The 18799-nt window shown below is 34.7% G+C and overlaps 1 protein-coding gene and 1 non-coding gene across 2 annotated transcripts in view; both read left to right on the top strand.

Annotated features, from left to right (window-relative positions):
• Positions 1-5409: 5409 nt before the first annotated feature.
• On the top strand, positions 5410-5483 carry trnat-agu (transfer RNA threonine (anticodon AGU)). The gene has a single exon. It is a non-coding gene; the product is annotated as a tRNA-Thr (tRNA).
• Positions 5484-6023: 540 nt separating this feature from the next.
• The window catches only part of LOC133608234 (low-density lipoprotein receptor-related protein 3-like), a 40207-nt gene continuing 27431 nt past the window's right edge, over positions 6024-18799 (top strand). The window contains exons 1-3 of the mRNA XM_061963438.1: positions 6024-6229; positions 16077-16215; positions 16280-16491. Of these exons, the coding sequence (XP_061819422.1) occupies positions 6145-6229; positions 16077-16215; positions 16280-16491 (436 nt within the window). The 5' untranslated portion in view covers positions 6024-6144. The remainder of the gene's footprint in view (positions 6230-16076; positions 16216-16279; positions 16492-18799) is intronic.

Raw genomic sequence — 18799 nt, 5'->3', positions numbered from 1 at the left:
CATCAGTGTGATTAGTTTTGTCCTAAAAAGCCTGACATGTCAGATCACACGCATGCAATACATGTGGCGAAAGTGTAATTAACCCTTTAACACCTAAAGTATCATAAGTGATACATACATTTTAGTCTTGTACATCATCAGTGTAATTAGTTTTGTCCTAAAAAGCCTGACTTAACAGATCACACGCATGCAATACACGTGTCGAAAGTGTAATTAACCCTTTAACACCTAAAGTATCATAAGTGACACATACATTTTAGTCTTCTACATCATCAGTGTGATTAGTTTTGTCCTAAAAAGCCTGACCTGTCAGATCACACGCATGCAATACACGTGTCGAAAGTGTAATTAACACTTTTAACACTTAAAGTATCATAAGTGATACATACGTTTTAGTCTTCTACATCATCAGTGTGATTAGTTTTGTCCTAAAAAGCCTGACATATCAGATCACACGCATGCAATACACGTGTCAAAAGTGTAATTAACTCTTTAACACCTAAAGTATCATAAGTGATACATACGTTTTAGTCTTCTAAATCATCAGTGTGATTAGTTTTGTCCTAAAAACCCTGACTTATCAGATCACACGCATGCAATACACGTGTTGAAAGTATAATTAACCCTTTAACACCTAAAGTATCATAAGTAATACATACGTTTAGTGTTCTACATCATCAGTGTGATTAGTTTTGCCCTTTAAAGCCTGACATATCAGATCACACGCATGCAATACACGTGTCGAAAGTGTAATTAACACTTTAACACTTAAAGTATCATAAGTGATACATACGTTTTAGTCTTCTACATCATCAGTGTGATTAGTTTTGTCCTAAAAAGCCTGACCTATCAGATCACACGCATGCAATACACGTGTCGAAAGTGTAATTAACACTTTAACACTTAAAGTATCATAAGTGATACATACGTTTTAGTCTTCTAAATCATCAGTGTGATTAGTTTTGTCCTAAAAAGCCTGACCTATCAGATCACACGCATGCAATACACGTGGTGAAAGTGTAATTAACCATTTAACACCTAAAGTATCATAAGTGATACATACGTTTTAGTCTTCTAAATCGTCAGTGTGATTAGTTTTGTCCTAAAAAGCCTGACTTATCAGATCACACGCATGCAATACACATGTCTAAAGTGTAATTAACACTTAACACCTAAAGTATCATAAGTGATACATACGTTTTAGTCTTCTACATCATCAGTGTGATTTGTTTTGTCCTAAAAAGCCTGACCTATCAGATCACACGCATGCAATACACGTGGCGAATGTAATTAACCCTTTAACACCTAAAGTATCATAAGTGATACATACATTTTAGTCTTCTACATCATCAGTGTGATTAGTTTTGCCCTTTAAAGCCTGACCTGTCAGATCACACGCATGCAATACACGTGTCGAAAGTGTAATTAACCCTTTCACACCTAAAGTATCATAAGTGACACATACGTTTTAGTCTTCTACATCATCAGTGTGATTAGTTTTGTCCTAAAAAGCCTGACATATCACATCACACGCATGCAATACATGTGTCAAAAGTGTAATTAACCCTCTAACACCTAAAGTATCATAAGTGATACATATGTTTTAGTCTTCTACATCATCAGTGTGATTAGTTTTGTCCTAAAAAGCCTGACTTAACAGATCATACGCATGCAATACACGTGTCGAAAGTGTAATTAACCCTTTAACACCTAAAGTATCATAAGTGACACATACATTTTAGTCTTCTACATCATCAGTGTGATTAGTTTTGTCCTAAAAACCCTGACCTGTCAGATCACATGCATGCAATACACGTGTCGAAAGTGTAATTAACCCTTTAACACCTAAAGTATCATAAGTGAAATTAACCCTTTAACACCTAAAGTATCATAAGTGATACATACGTTTTAGTCTTCTACATCATCAGTGTGATTAGTTTTGTCCTAAAAAGCCTGACATGTCAGATCACACGCATGCAATACACGTGTCGAAAGTGTAATTAACCCTTTAACACCTAAAGTATCATAGGTAATACATACGTTTTAGTCTTCTACATCATCAGTGTGATTAGTTTTGTCCTAAAAAGCCTGACCTGTCAGATCACATGCATGCAATACACGTGTCGAAAGTGTAATCAACACTTTAACACCTAAAGTATCATAAGTGATACATACGTTTTAGTCTTCTACATCATCAGTGTGATTAGTTTTGTCCTAAAAAGCCTGACCTATCAGATCACACGCATGCAATACGTGGCGAAAGTGTAATTAACACTTTAACACCTAAAGTATCATAAGTGATACATACGTTTTAGTCTTCTAAATCATCAGTGTGATTAGTTTTGTCCTAAAAAGCCTGACATGTCAGATCACATGCATGCAATACACGTGTCGAAAGTGTAATTAACCCTCTAACACCTAAAGTATCATAAGTGATACATATGTTTTAGTCTTCTACATCATCAGTGTGATTAGTTTTGTCCTAAAAACCCTGACTTATCAGATCACACGCATGCAATACACGTGTCGAAAGTGTAATTAACACTTTAACACCTAAAGTATCATAAGTGATACATACGTTTTAGTCTTCTACATCATCAGTGTGATTAGTTTTGTCCTTAAAAGCCTGACCTGTCGGATCACACACATGCAATACACGTGTCGAAAGTGTAATTAACCCTTTAACACCTAAAGTATCATAAGTGATACATACGTTTTAGTCTTCTACATCATCAGTGTGATTAGTTTTGTCCTAAAAAGCCTGACATATCGGATCACACGCATGCAATACACGTGTCGAAGGTGTAATTAACACTTTAACACCTAAAGTATCATAAGTGATACATACGTTTTAGTCTTCTACATCAGTGTGATTAGTTTTGTCCTAAAAAGCCTGACATATCAGATCACACGCATGCAATACACGTGTCAAAAGTGTAATTAACCCTTTAACACCTAAAGTATCATAAGTGACACATACATTTTAGTCTTCTACATCATCAGTGTGATTAGTTTTGTCCTAAAAAGCCTGAAATATCAGATCACATGCATGCAATACACGTGTCGAAAGTGTAATTAACACTTTAACACCTAAAGTATCATAAGTGATACATACGTTTTAGTCTTCTACATCATCAGTGTGATTAGTTTTGTCCTTAAAAGCCTGACCTGTCGGATCACACACATGCAATACACGTGTCGAAAGTGTAATTAACCCTTTAACACCTAAAGTATCATAAGTGACACATACGTTTTAGTCTTCTACATCATCAGTGTGATTAGTTTTACCCTTTAAAGCCTGACCTGTCAGACCACATGCATGCAATACACGTGTCGAAAGTGTAATTAACCCTTTAACACCTAAAGTATCATAAGTGATACATGCATTTTAGTCTTCTGCATCATCAGTGTGATTAGTTTTGCCCTTTAAAGCCTGACATGTCAGATCACATGCATGCAATACACGTGTCGTCCACAAGAGGGCAGTATGTTACTTCTTAGAGGGCTGTCAAGACAGGAGACACCTGATTTTCGAAAAGAAACTTTTACCAAATTTAAAAGGAATAAGGTAATAAAAAAAATTTTTTTTTATTGACAAATCAGTAGTAACACTTAATATGTTGATGCATTGGGAAATTACTTAATATTTCATTATATATTTTATAGTAAAATTGTTTTGAAAATGTGTATCAAATTGGAAACAACAGATATTGACTCTAAATTAGTCAGTTGGTATTTTATTGTGATGTAGCCTCAACCGCGTGTGAGTTTGCAACAATGTTTAATACTTCTTGTTGCACAGTAGTTACCCTATTCTACCACTAGAGGGCGACACAGACCAGGTTTAAATCAACAGTGCTTATTCTCCATCTCTCATGGACTGCATTAATAGTCCATGTACATTTGTTTTTTAACACATTGTAGAGTATATTATATTTTATATAACATTATACATATACTGTTATATTATTGCATAGTATATTGCTTGAATGTATCCTAATCATTCACTATTATGTTAGATCCACTATGGACTGGACTCTCACTATTATGTTAGATCCACTATGGACTGGACTCTCACTATTATGTTAGATCCACTATGGACCTGGACACTCTCACTATTATGTTAGATCCACTATGGACCTGGACACTTTCACTATTATGTTAGATCCACTATGGACTGCTGCTGCAGCAACAGAGATACAGTCTATAAGATATATAGATATCTAATGTATTCATACATTGTTTATGTAGCATGTATATATAACCTCATCATATTGTTTCTTCAATTTAAAAAAAGATGACCGTTTTTTTCCCCCTACTCTGGGATTATATTCCCAGTTTTGATCTGGTCACTTCTAGTGTAGCAGAGGTCATTTATGATCTCAATTGCTTACTGTCTTACTACTCCTCTTAATTTAATGTCATTTTATTTTAATGTCATCTTATCAAATTATTACATTTACACATTATGTAATGTGACTCTTTATTTTGCAAATTTTATTATTCTGTAATTTCCTATATTTTTTTATGGTCACTGAACGTCACATGGAAGAGAGCAGACTGACGACACATACGGGCTACTGCCAGGAAGTCTGCTGGGACATGTGACGTTCAGTGACCATAAAAGAAATATAGGAAATTACACTACTAAACTTAAAATAATAAAATTTGCAAAATAAAGAGTCACATTACATAATGTGTAAATGTAATAAATTAGATAAGATGACATTAAAATAAAATGGCATTAAATTAAGAGGAGTAGTAAGAAAGTAAGCAATTGAGATCATAAATTACCTCTGTTACATTAGCATATAAGAATATTCTATTACTGTTAAGCAAACTATGAATAATAAAACATGTGTCCTTTATCATAGCTACATGTATGACGAAAAAGGGGGGTTAAAATCAGTGGTATTCAGTGAGGTAAGATGAATTAAATGCGCTGACAGTTCATTGCTCCTGCCAAATGAATTGCACTGAGTGGAGCGGATCACCACTCCAAGATGGCGGCCCCGCGTCTCGTCGGCGCCAGTAAGCAGTAGCGCTCCATGCTGCGTACCCTTACAACATGGCACTTCAAGATTTATTGAAATGCAATTTTTGCCTGCAAATATTGAGAGTCTGTTTTATTCTGATGTTTGTTTATTTATTTAGGATAATTATCTTATTGACCTTCTAATTAAAATGGCAAAAAAATACGAGTAAATAATAGTAAAATGTGTTTATTGCGTTTGAAAGGGTTACTTGCATTACATCAGTGCTTAGTTTGGTCACAGTTAATGTCAACTTTTCGACTAGTCGTGACTATTATTGTCAAATGCTGAATATTGCATATTATATATATCAAAATCGTGGTAAAATATTTTTGGCGTATCTATATAAGCATACATTCTGGTCCGGATGATATCCGGCGCCGTGGCTTAGTTGGTTAAAGCGCCTGTCTAGTAAACAGGAGATCCTGGGTTCGAATCCCAGCGGTGCCTTTTGGAAGACGCTCGTTACAGTCGTAATTATAACTATTATTAATTATTATACCTTTTTAATTGGCGATACAAAAATAAACCGACAGACCTTTTTGATGTCATCAATAAAGGAAGTTATTACTTTTATTAAAACGTGTGCTCGTTTGACCACAAGGGGGCGAAAGTAGCTCTCACGAAAAAGGAAAATTCAAAACAAAATGCTTTTGAAAAATAATTATTGCTGAACGTGATTAATAAGAATAAATATTGATAAAGTGATATTATAACTGGAACATTTTGGCTCAACATAAAGAGACTAGATTGAAACGGAACTGCTTTCAAAATAAGACTACAAATAAACTATTTTGCTTGAATCACCCAATTTGATCAGAACCATCGCGACAATAACTCAGTACAGGCATAATCCGATTAATCATTTGCAACATGAACCGAGCGATTCCTACTTAATATACATTTCACAGCGATTCCTGCTTTTATTGTGAAAAGTCCCGCCGGAAGTGTCGCTCTCTTGTTTATGGCTGTCGTCCCGCTGCTGTTGACGACGTGTGTGTCTCGCAAAAAAAGGACACAATGCCTTTTTACCGCTGGAAATAGATGGAAGCCAGACCGGGGGGCGCGCGGAGGTCGTGTCCGCGATAGGGGCTCCGACTGTCGGCCGAGCATGGCGGCGACGGCGCGGCGGCGGCGGCTGCTGGTGCTGCTGGTGGGGGTGCTGCTGCGGCTCTGCCCCGCCGCGCTGCGTGCAGGTGAGGGCGGACAAAAGCTCGCAGTCACGGCGGTGTCATTGTTCAGAAACAATATTGCATGTTTATTTAACAATAATGCATGTTTTATTCACCGATAATGCATGTTTGATTAAAAAAAAAGAACCTTAGACAATGATACATGCAAATTCCTGTTGTGGCACCGAAATGCCAGCTTTGTGTTGATGACGTCATCGCCTCTCGTCATCCTTTTTGTATCGATCTGTGGTGGCTAAATGATCAGACTGTGTGTGGAAACATGGATGCCCTTTCACCACAGTGATGCTGCTATCAGCATTACATCACTGCAGCCTCTCTCACACACACACACACACACACACACACACACACACACACACACACACACACACACCTCCCCCTCTAGTGTTACCATCACTTATAAATACCTACGTATATATACAGTATGTATAAATAAATATATGTATCTATAAATATACATATATATATAAATATATCAATATATATATTTTGATAAATATAATAATAAATATGTATTTTGACGCTATAAATATGGAACTTGGAGACAAGAAAAAGTGGTGTAAAAGTACAAAAAAACAAGTTAAAAAGTAGTGTAAAAGCAAAAAATGAGTTAAAAAGTAGTGTAAAAATAATCTAAATATATACATACAAGTGTGTGTTTAAAGTTTGCAATCATTCCTGCTTCTCTTTGAATTCAAAAACGTACAAAATATTATTCCAAACTATTTAATTTCTGTTCATTATTGAATATTCACTCCTGGGTTATTGCTATTATTACATGGTTTATTTGCCTTATTTTTAAAATTGCCGGTAATTTTTTATAAAAATTTACTGTAATATATATACCGGTATATTTTTTTTATTTTTTTATATTCAATTTATAACATTTGCTCATGGATTTTTTTTTCATTTTCCATGTTTTATTCATCCACCATTTATTTGTGAACTGGGTTATTGCTATTATTACATGGTTTATTTGCCTTATATTTAAAATGTACGGTCATTTTTATAAAAATGTACTTTTTTACTGTATTATATATGTATATTTTTTATTTATTTATATTCAATTTATAACATTTGCTCATGGATTTGTTTTTATTTTCCTTGTTTTATTAATCCACCATTTATTTGTGAACTGGGTTATTGCTATTATTACATGGTTTATTTGCCTTATTTTTAAAATTGCCGGTAATTTTTTTATAAAAATTTACTTCTTTACTGTAATATATATACCGGTATATATTTTTATTTTTTTTATTTTCAATTTATAACATTTGCTCATGGATTTTCTTTATTTTCCATGTTTTATTCATCCACCATTTATTTGTGAACTGGGTTATTGCTATTATTACATGGTTTATTTGCCTTATATTTAAAATTTCCAGTCATTTTTATATAAAATTTACTTATTTACTGTATTATATATATATTTTTTTAATTTATAATCCAACACACACACACACACACACCTCCCCCTCTAGTGTTACCATCACTTATAAATACCTACGTATATATACAGTATGTATAAATAAATATATGTATCAATAAATGTATTTATAAACATACATATATATCAATATATATATTTTGATAAATATAATAATAAATATGTATTTTGACGCTATAAATATGGAACTTGGAGACAAGAAAAAGTAGTGTAAAAGTACAAACAAACTAGTTAAAAAGTAGTGTAAAAGCAAAAAAACGAGTTAAAAAGTGTAAAAGTAAAAATAATCTAAATATATACATACAAGTGTGTGTTTAAAGTTTGCAATCATTCCTGCTTCTCTTTGAATTCAAAAAACGTATTTATTTACACAAAATATTATTCCAAACGATTTAATTTCTGTTCATTATTGAATATTCACTCCTGAGTTATGGCTATTATTACATGGTTTATTTGCCTTATTTTTTTAAATTGCCGGTAATTTTTTAATAAAAATTTACTTATTTACTGTAATATATATACCGGTATATATTTTTATTTTTTTATATTCAATTTATAACATTTGCTCATGGATTTTTATTTTCCATGTTTTATTCATCCACCATTTATTTGTGAACTGGGTTATTGCTATTATTACATGGTTTATTTGCCTTATATTTAAAATGTACGGTCATTTTTATAAAAATGTACTTTTTTACTGTATTATAAGTGTGTGTTTAAAGTTTGCAATCATTCCTGCTTCTCTTTGAATTCAAAAACGTATTTATTTACACAAAATATTATTCCAAACGATTTAATTTCTGTTCATTATTGAATATTCACTCCTGGGTTATTGCTATAATTACATGGTTTATTTGCCTTATTTTTTAAAATTGCCGGTAATTTTTTATAAAAATTTACTTATTTACTGTAATATATATATTTTTTTTAAATTCAATTTATAACATTTGCTCATGGATTTTTTTTCATTTTCCATGTTTTATTCATCCACCATTTATTTGTGAACTGGGTTATTGCTGTTATTACATGGTTTATTTGCCTTATTTTTAAAATTGCCGGTAATTTTTTTATAAAAATTTACTTATTTACTGTAATATATATATACCGGTATATATTTTTATTTTTTTTATATTCAATTTATAACATTTGCTCATGGATTTTTTTTTCATTTTCCATGTTTTATTCATCCACCATTTATTTGTGAACTGGGTTATTGCTATTATTACATGGTTTATTTGCCTTATATTTAAAATGTTTGGTTATTTTTATAAAAATGTACTTTTTTACTGTATTATATATGTATATTTTTTATTTATTTATATTCAATTTATAACATTTGCTCATGGATTTTTTTGATTTTCCATGTTTTATTAATCCACCATTTATTTGTGAACTGGGTTATTGCTATTATTACATGGTTTATTTGCCTTATATTTAAAATTTCCAGTCATTTTTATATAAAATTTACTTATTTACTGTATTATATATATATTTTTTTTAAATTTATAATCCAACACACACACACACACCTCCCCCTCTAGTGTTACCATCACTTATAAATGCCTACGTATATATACAGTATGTATAAATAAATAAATATATATGTATCAATAAATGTATTTATAAACATACATATATATCAATATGTATATTTTGATAAATATAATAATAAATATGTATTTTGACGCTATAAATATGGAACTTGGAGACAAGAAAAGTAGTGTAAAAGTACAAACAAACTAGTTAAAAAGTAGTGTAAAAGCAAAAAATTGAGTTAAAAAGTGTAAAAATAAAAAAAATCTAAATATATACATACAAGTGTGTGTTTAGAGTTTGCAATCATTCCTGCTTCTCTTTGAATTCAAAAAACGTATTTATTTACACAAAATATTATTCCAAACTATTTAATTTCTGTTCATTATTGAATATTCACTCCTGGGTTATTGCTATTATTACATGGTTTATTTGCTTTATTTTTAAAATTGCCGGTAATTTTTTAAATAAAAATTTACTTTTTTACTGTAATATATATACCGGTATATATTTTTATTTTTTTTATATTCAATTTATAACATTTGCTCATGGATTTTTTTTAATTTTCCATGTTTTATTCATCCACCATTTATTTGTGAACTGGGTTATTGCTATTATTACATGGTTTATTTGCCTTATATTTAAAATGTACGGTCATTTTTATAAAAATGTACTTTTTTACTGTATTATATATGTATATTTTTTATTTATTTATATTCAATTTATAACATTTGGTCATGTATTTGTTTTATTTTCCATGTTTTATTCATCCACCATTTATTTGTGAACTGGGTTTTTGCTATTATTACATGGTTTATTTGCCTTTATTTTTAAAATTGCCGGTAATTTTTAATAAAAATTTACTTATTTACTGTAATATATATACCGGTATATATATATATATTTTTTTAATTCTTATAACATTTGCTCATGGATTTTTTTTAAATTTCCATGTTTTATTCATCCACCATTTATTTGTGAACTGGGTTATTGCTATAATTACATGGTTTATTTGCCTTATATTTAAAATGTACGGTCATTTTTATAAAAATTTACTTTTTTACTGTATTATATATGTATATATTTTTTTTTTTATATTCAATTTATAACATTTGCTCATGGATTTTTTTTCATTTTCCATGTTTTATTCATCCACCATTTATTTGTGAACTGGGTTATTGCTATTATTACATGGTTTATTTGCCTTATATTTAAAATTTCCAGTCATTTTTATATAAAATTTACTTATTTACTGTATTATATATATATTTTTTTAATTTATAATCCAACACACACACACACACACACCTCCCCCTCTAGTGTTACCATCACTTATAAATGCCTACGTATATACACAGTATGTATAAATAAATAAATATATATGTATCAATAAATGTATTTATAAACATACATATATATCAATATGTATATTTTGATAAATATAATAATAAATATGTATTTCGACGCTATAAATATGGAACTTGGAGACAAGAAAAAGTGGTGTAAAAGTACAAAAAAACAAGTTAAAAAGTAGTGTAAAGGTACAAACAAACTAGTTAAAAAGTAGTGTAAAAGCAAAAAACGAGTTAAAAAGTGTAAAAGTAAAAATAATCTAAATATATACATACAAGTGTGTGTTTAAAGTTTGCAATCATTCCTGCTTCTCTTTGAATTCAAAAAACGTATTTATTTACACAAAATATTATTCCAAACGATTTAATTTCTGTTCATTATTGAATATTCACTCCTGAGTTATGGCTATTATTACATGGTTTATTTGCCTTATTTTTTAAAATTGCCGGTAATTTTTTTATAAAAATTTACTTATTTACTGTAATATATATACCGGTATATATTTTTATTTTTTTATATTCAATTTATAACATTTGCTCATGGATTTTTATTTTTATTTTCCATGTTTTATTCATCCACCATTTATTTGTGAACTGGGTTATTGCTATTATTACATGGTTTATTTGCCTTATATTTAAAATGTACAGTCATTTTTATAAAAATTTACTTTTTTACTGTATTATAAGTGTGTGTTTAAAGTTTGCAATCATTCCTGCTTCTCTTTGAATTCAAAAAACGTATTTATTTACACAAAATATTATTCCAAACTATTTAATTTCTGTTCATTATTGAATATTCACTCCTGGGTTATTGCTATTATTACATGGTTTATTTGCCTTATTTTTAAAATTGCCGGTAATTTTTTTATAAAAATTTACTTATTTACTGTAATATATATACCGGTATATATATATATATTTTTTTTATTCAATTTATAACATTTGCTCATGGATTTTTTTTCATTTTCCATGTTTTATTCATCCACCATTTATTTGTGAACTGGGTTATTGCTATTATTACATGGTTTATTTGCCTTATATTTAAAATGTACGGTCATTTTTATAAAAATGTACTTTTTTACTGTATTATATATGTATATTTTTTATTTATTTATATTCAATTTATAACATTTGCTCATGGATTTTTTTTTAATTTTCCTTGTTTTATTAATCCACCATTTATTTGTGAACTGGGTTATTGCTATTATTACATGGTTTATTTGCCTTATTTTTAAAATTGCCGGTAATTTTTTTATAAAAATTTACTTATTTACTGTAATATATATACCGGTATATATTTTTATTTTTTTTAATTCAATTTATAACATTTTCTCATGGATTTTTTTTTTTTTTTTCCATGTTTTATTCATCCACCATTTATTTGTGAACTGGGTTATTGCTATTATTACATGGTTTGTTTGCCTTATATTTAAAATGTACGGTCATTTTTATAAAAATGTACTTTTTTACTGTATTATATATGTACATTTTTTTTTAATTTATATTCAATTTATAACATTTGGTCATGGATTTTTTTTATTTTCCATGTTTTATTCATTCACTATTTCTTTGTGAACTGGGTTATTGCTATTATTACATGGTTTATTTGCCTTATATTTAAAATGTACGGTCATTTTTATAAAAATGTACTTTTTTACTGTATTATATATGTATATTTTTTATTTATTTATATTCAATTTATAACATTTGCTCATGGATTTTTTTTCTTTTTTTTCCATGTTTTATTCATCCACCATTTATTTGTGAACTGGGTTATTGCTATTATTACATGGTTTATTTGCCTTATATTTAAAATTCCCGGTCATTTTTATAAAAAATTTACTTATTTACTGTATTATATATATATATATATATTTTTTTTTATAATCCATGCATAACATTTGCTCATGGTATTTTTTATTTTCCATGTTTTATTCATCCACCATTTATTTGTGAATTGTGTGTTTACTTTATGTAATTCATCTACTCCAGTATTTACATGTTAATTATTTAATGATGGTTATTTTGTTTATTTATTTGGAACATGCGGACAATTACAATATGACACATCACTTATTTCCAGTTTTTCATTACAGCATGTCCGAAAAGGAATAAGTGGAATCTTACCCCTTTTCTAAATACACAAGCAAGTAAATAATTATTAAATGCATAGATGAACAATAAATAAAGTTCTCATAAATAAATGTTAAATTGTGGTTCATTAATTCTATTTATTCGTATCTCATCTAAATGATTTATTATTATTTTTGGTATTTCTACCTGTCTTGCTTGCTGTGTCCTCCGTGTACCAATGTTGTTCCCCAGGGCAACACCATGGCAACAACAAGTTATGCTGTTGCCGTGGCAGCAGGTGCAACTCCCTCTTTGCAATGTTGCTTATTATTCTTTATCAAGTCTTGTCACAATTTGTTTTTCTCCTACTAGGAAGTTAGCTAGTCTACCAGGAAGTTAACAAAGCTACCAGGAAGTAAACAAAGCTACCAGGAAGTAAACAAAGCTACCAGGAAGTTAGCTAGGCCACCACAAAGTTAGCAAAGTACTAGAAAAGTTAGCTAGTCTACCAGGAAGTTAGCTCAGCTACGAGGAAGTGAACTAAGCTTTGAAGAATTTAGCTAAGCTACCAACAAATTAGCTAAGCTATCAGGAAGTTAACTAAGCTACCAGAACGTTAGCCAGGTTGCCAGGAAGTAAGCTAATATAGAAGGAAGTTAGCTGGACTACCAAGAAGTTAGCTAAGCTACCAGGAAGTTAGCTGGACTACCAGGAAGTTAGCTGAGCTACCAGGAAGTTAGCTGGACTACCAGGATGTCAGCTAAGCTACTAGGAAGTGAGCTGGACTACCAAGAAGTTAGCTGGACTACCAAGAAGTTAGTTAAACTACCAGAAAGTTAGCTGGACTACCAAGAAGTTAGCTGGACTACCAAGAAGTTAGCTGGACTACCAGGAAGTTAGCTGGACTACCCAGAAGTTATCTGGACTACCAAGAAGTTAGTTAAACTACCAGGAAGTTAGCTGGACTACCAAGAAGTTAGCTGGATTACCAAGAAGTTAGCTGGACTACCAGGAAGTTAGCTGGACTACCAAGAAGTTAGCTGGACTACCAGGAAGTTAGCTGGACTACCCAGAAGTTATCTGGACTACCAAGAAGTTAGTTAAACTACCAGGACGTTAGCTGGACTACCAAGAAGTTAGTTAAACTACCAGGAAGTTAGCTAAACTACCAGGAAGTTAGCTGGACTACCAAGAAGTTAGTTAAACTACCAGGAAGTTAGCTAAACTACCAGGAAGCCAGCTGGACTACCAAGAAGTTAGCTGGACTACCAGGAAGTTAGCTGGACTTCCCAGAAGTTATCTGGACTACCAAGAAGTTAGTTAAACTACCAGGAAGTTAGCTGGACTACCAGGAAGTTAGCTGGAATACCAAGAAGTTAGCTAGCTGGACTACCAGGAAGTTAGCTGGACTACCCAGAAGTTATCTGGACTACCAGGAAGTTATCTGGACTACCAGGAAGTTATATGGACTACCAGGAAGTTAGCTGGACTACCAGAAAGTTAGCTTGACTACCAAGATGTCAGCTAAGCTACCAGGAAGTTAGCTGGACTACCAAGAAGTTAGTTAAACTACCAGGAAGTTAGCTGGACTACCAAGAAGTTAGCTGGACTACCAAGAAGTTAGCTGGTCTACCAGAAAGTTAGCTGGACTACCCAGAAGTTATCTGGACAACCAGGAATTTAGTTGGACTACCAATAAGTTAGCTGGACTACCAGGAAGTTAGCTGGACTACCCAGAAGTTATCTGGACTACCAGGAAGTTATCTGGACTACCAAGAAGTTAGCTGGACTACCAGAAAGTTAGCTGGACTACCAAGATGTCAGCTAAGCTACCAGGAAGTTAGCTGGACTACCAAGAAGTTAGTTAAACTACCAGGAAGTTAGCTGGAATACCAAGAAGTTAGCTAGCTGGACTACCAGGAAGTTAGCTGGACTACCCAGAAGTTATCTGGACTACCAGGAAGTTATCTGGACTACCAGGAAGTTATATGGACTACCAGGAAGTTAGCTGGACTACCAGAAAGTTAGCTTGACTACCAAGATGTCAGCTAAGCTACCAGGAAGTTAGCTGGACTACCAAGAAGTTAGTTAAACTACCAGGAAGTTAGCTGGACTACCAAGAAGTTAGCTGGACTACCAAGAAGTTAGCTGGTCTACCAGAAAGTTAGCTGGACTACCCAGAAGTTATCTGGACAACCAGGAATTTAGTTGGACTACCAATAAGTTAGCTGGACTACCAGGAAGTTAGCTGGACTACCCAGAAGTTATCTGGACTACCAGGAAGTTATCTGGACTACCAAGAAGTTAGCTGGACTACCAGAAAGTTAGCTGGACTACCAAGATGTCAGCTAAGCTACCAGGAAGTTAGCTGGACTACCAAGAAGTTAGTTAAACTACCAGGAAGTTAGCTGGACTACCAAGAAGTTAGCTGGACTACCAAGAAGTTAGTTAAACTACCAGGAAGTTAGCTGGACTACCAAGAAGTTAGCTGGACTACCAGGAAGTTAGCTGGACTACCCAGAAGTTAGCTGGACTACCAGGAAGTTAGCTGGACTACCCAGAAGTTATCTGGACTACCAGGAAGTTATCTGGACTACCAGGAAGTTAACTGGACTACCAGAAAGTTAGCTGGACTACCAGGATGTCAGCTAAACTACCAGGAAGTTAGCTGGACTACCAAGAAGTTAGCTGGACTACCAGGAAGTTAGCTGGACTACCCAGAAGTTATCTGGACTACCAAGAAGTTAGTTAAACTACCAGGAAGTTAGCTGGACTACCAGGAAGTTAGCTGGAATACCAAGAAGTTAGCTGGACTACCAGGAAGTTAGCTGGACTACCCAGAAGTTATCTGGACTACCAGGAAGTTATCTGGACTACCAAGAAGTTAGCTGGACTACCAGGAAGTTAGCTGGACTACCAGGAAGTTATCTGGACTACCAAGAAGTTAGCTGGACTACCAGAAAGTTAGCTGGACTACCAGGATGTCAGCTAAACTACCAGGAAGTTAGCTGGACTACCAAGAAGTTAGTTAAACTACCAGGAAGTTAGCTGGACTACCAGGAAGTTAGCTGGACTACCAATAAGTTAGCTGGACTACCAGGAAGTTATCTGGACTACCCAGAAGTTATCTGGACTACCAGAAAGTTAGCTGGACTACCAAGATGTCAGCTAAGCTACCAGGAAGTTAGCTGGACTACCAAGAAGTTAGTTAAACTACCAGGAAGTTAGCTGGACTACCAAGAAGTTAGTTAAACTACCAGGAAGTTAGCTGGACTACCAAGAAGTTAGCTGGACTACCAGGAAGTTAGCTGGACTACCCAGAAGTTATCTGGACTACCAAGAAGTTAGTTAAACTACCAGGAAGTTAGCTGGACTACCAGGAAGTTATCTGGACTACCAGGAAGTTATCAGAAGACTTGACGCTGCAGTGTGTGTGCACGTCCAGCAGGGTGTGGCGAGCGGGTGGAGGTGCACACGGAGCGCAGGGGTGTGATCTACAGCCCCTCCTGGCCCGTCAACTACCCGCCAGGCGCCAACTGCAGCTGGCACATCCAGGGGGGCCACGGGGAGGTCCTCACCATCAGGTGAGCACACCTGCGTCACACCCGCTCCGTGCCCACTCTAAACGCTCCTGGTCCCGCCGTACAGTTTCCGGGTGTTTGACGTGGGACAGTCCGGGAGCTGCGAGGACGGAGACTGGCTGCTGGTCACCTCCACGGTCTGGCGGGCCGAGTCCAGACTCTGTGGATCCAGCAGGCCGCCGCCCTTCATCTCCAGCAGGGGGCGCGTGTGGTTGTTCTTTCACTCCCAGGCCAACAGTTCAGGACTAGCTCAGGGTTTCCACCTGTCCTACATCAAAGGTGAGCTAACGTGCTAACGTGCTAACGTACCTTCATGTCTTCCCGAGGTCAACGTCGATACGGGGCTGTCCTGATACCATATTGACATTGTGTTTGTTAGAAGAACTTAGCCAGGCAACTAGAGAGTTATCAGGGCTATCAGGAAGTTAGCTAAGCTACCAGGAAGTAAGCTAAGCTACCAGGAAGTTAGCTAGGCTTCCAGGAAGTTAGCTAAGCAGCCAGGAAGTTAGCTAATCTACAGAGAAGTTAGCTAAGCTACCAAAAAGTTAGCCAGGCTTCCAGGAAGTGAGCTACACTACAAGAGAGTTAGCTAGGTTACCAAAAAGTTAGCCGGGCTACCAGGAAGTTTGCCAAACTACCAGGAAGTGAGCAAGGCTACCAGGAAGTTAGCTACACAACCAGGAAGTTAACTACACAACCAGGAAGTTAGCTAGGCTACCAGGAAGTTGGCTACACAACCAGGAAGTTAACAACACAACCAGGAAGTTAGCTACACAACCAGGAAGTTAGCCACACAACCAGGAAGTTAACTACACAACCAGGAAGTTAGCTAGGCTACCAGGAAATTAACAAATCTACAAGGAAGTTAGCTGAGCTACCAGGAAGTTAGTTTGGCTACCAGGAAGTTAGCTAAGCTACCAGGAAGTTAACAAATCTACAAGGAAGTTAGCTGAGCTACCAGGAAGTTAGTTTGGCTACCAGGAAATTAGCGAGGCTTTCCAGGAAGTTAGCTAAACTATAAGGAAGTTAGCTAAGCAGCCAGGAAGTTAGCTACACAACCAGGAAGTTAGCTAATCTAAAAGGAAGTTAGCTAAGCTACCAGGAAGTTAGTTGGGCAACCAGGAAGTTAGCCAAGCTTCCAAGAAGTTAGCTAAGCTACAAGGAAGTTAGCTAAGCTACAAGGAAGTTAGCTGAGTAGCCAGGAAGTTAGCTACACAACCAGTAAAGGTAGCTAGGCTTCCAGGAAGTTAGCTAAACTATAAGGAAGTTAGCTAAGCAGCCAGGAAGTTAGTTGGGCTACCAGGAAGTGAGCTGGACTACCAAGAAGTTAGCTACGCTACCAGGAAGTTAGCTAAGCTACCAGGAAGTTAGTTGGGCTACCAGGAAGTTAGCTACACAACCAGGAGGTTAGTTAAGCTACCAGGAAGTTAGCTAAGCTACCAGGAAGTTAGCTACACAACCAGGAAGTTAGCTAAGCTACCAGGAAGTTAGTTGAGCAACCAGTAAAGTTAGCTAGGCTTCCAGGAAGTTAGCTAAGCTACAAGGAAGTTAGCTAAGCAGCCAGGAAGTTAGCTAAGCTACCAGGAAGTGAGCTGGACTACCAAGAAGTTAGCTACGCTACCAGGAAGTTAGTTGAGCAACCAGGAAGTTAGCCAAGCTTCCACGAAGTTAGCATAGCTACAAGGAAGTTAGCTAAGCTACAAGGAAGTTAGCTGAGTAGCCAGGAAGTTAGCTACACAACCAGTAAAGGTAGCTAGGCTTCCAGGAAGTTAGCTAAACTATAAGGAAGTTAGCTAAGCAGCCAGGAAGTTAGTTGGGCTACCAGGAAGTGAGCTGGACTACCAAGAAGTTAGCTACGCTACCAGGAAGTTAGCTAAGCTACCAGGAAGTTAGTTGGGCTACCAGGAAGTTAGCTACACAACCAGGAGGTTAGTTAAGCTACCAGGAAGTTAGCTAAGCTACCAGGAAGTTAGCTACACAACCAGGAAGTTAGCTAAGCTACCAGGAAGTTAGTTGAGCAACCAGTAAAGTTAGCTAGGCTTCCAGGAAGTTAGCTAAGCTACAAGGAAGTTAGCTAAGCAGCCAGGAAGTTAGCTAAGCTACCAGGAAGTGAGCTGGACTACCAAGAAGTTAGCTACGCTACCAGGAAGTTAGTTGAGCAACCAGGAAGTTAGCCAAGCTTCCACGAAGTTAGCATAGCTACAAGGAAGTTAGCTAAGCTACAAGGAAGTTAGCTGAGTAGCCAGGAAGTTAGCTACACAACCAGTAAAGTTAGCTAGGCTTCCAGGAAGTGAGCTAAACTGTAAGGAAGTTAGCGAAGCAGCCAGGAAGTTAGCTACACAACCAGGAAGTTAGCTAATCTACAAGGAAGTTAGCTAAGCAGCCAGGAAGTTAGCTAAGCTACCAGGAAGTTAGTTGGGCTACCAGGAAGTGAGCTGGACTACCAATAAGTTAGCTACGCTACCAGGAAGTTAGCTAAGCTACCAGGAAGTTAGTTGGGCTACCAGGAAGTTAGCTACACAACCAGGAGGTTAGTTAAGTTACCAGGAAGTTAGCTAAGCTACCAGGAAGTTAGCTACACAACCAG

This window comes from Nerophis lumbriciformis, linkage group LG06, assembly GCF_033978685.3.
Source record: "Nerophis lumbriciformis linkage group LG06, RoL_Nlum_v2.1, whole genome shotgun sequence".
NCBI lineage: Eukaryota > Metazoa > Chordata > Actinopteri > Syngnathiformes > Syngnathidae > Nerophis > Nerophis lumbriciformis.
The sequence above is the reverse complement of the archived record's forward strand: the minus strand, read 5'-3'. Positions and strand labels throughout refer to the sequence as shown.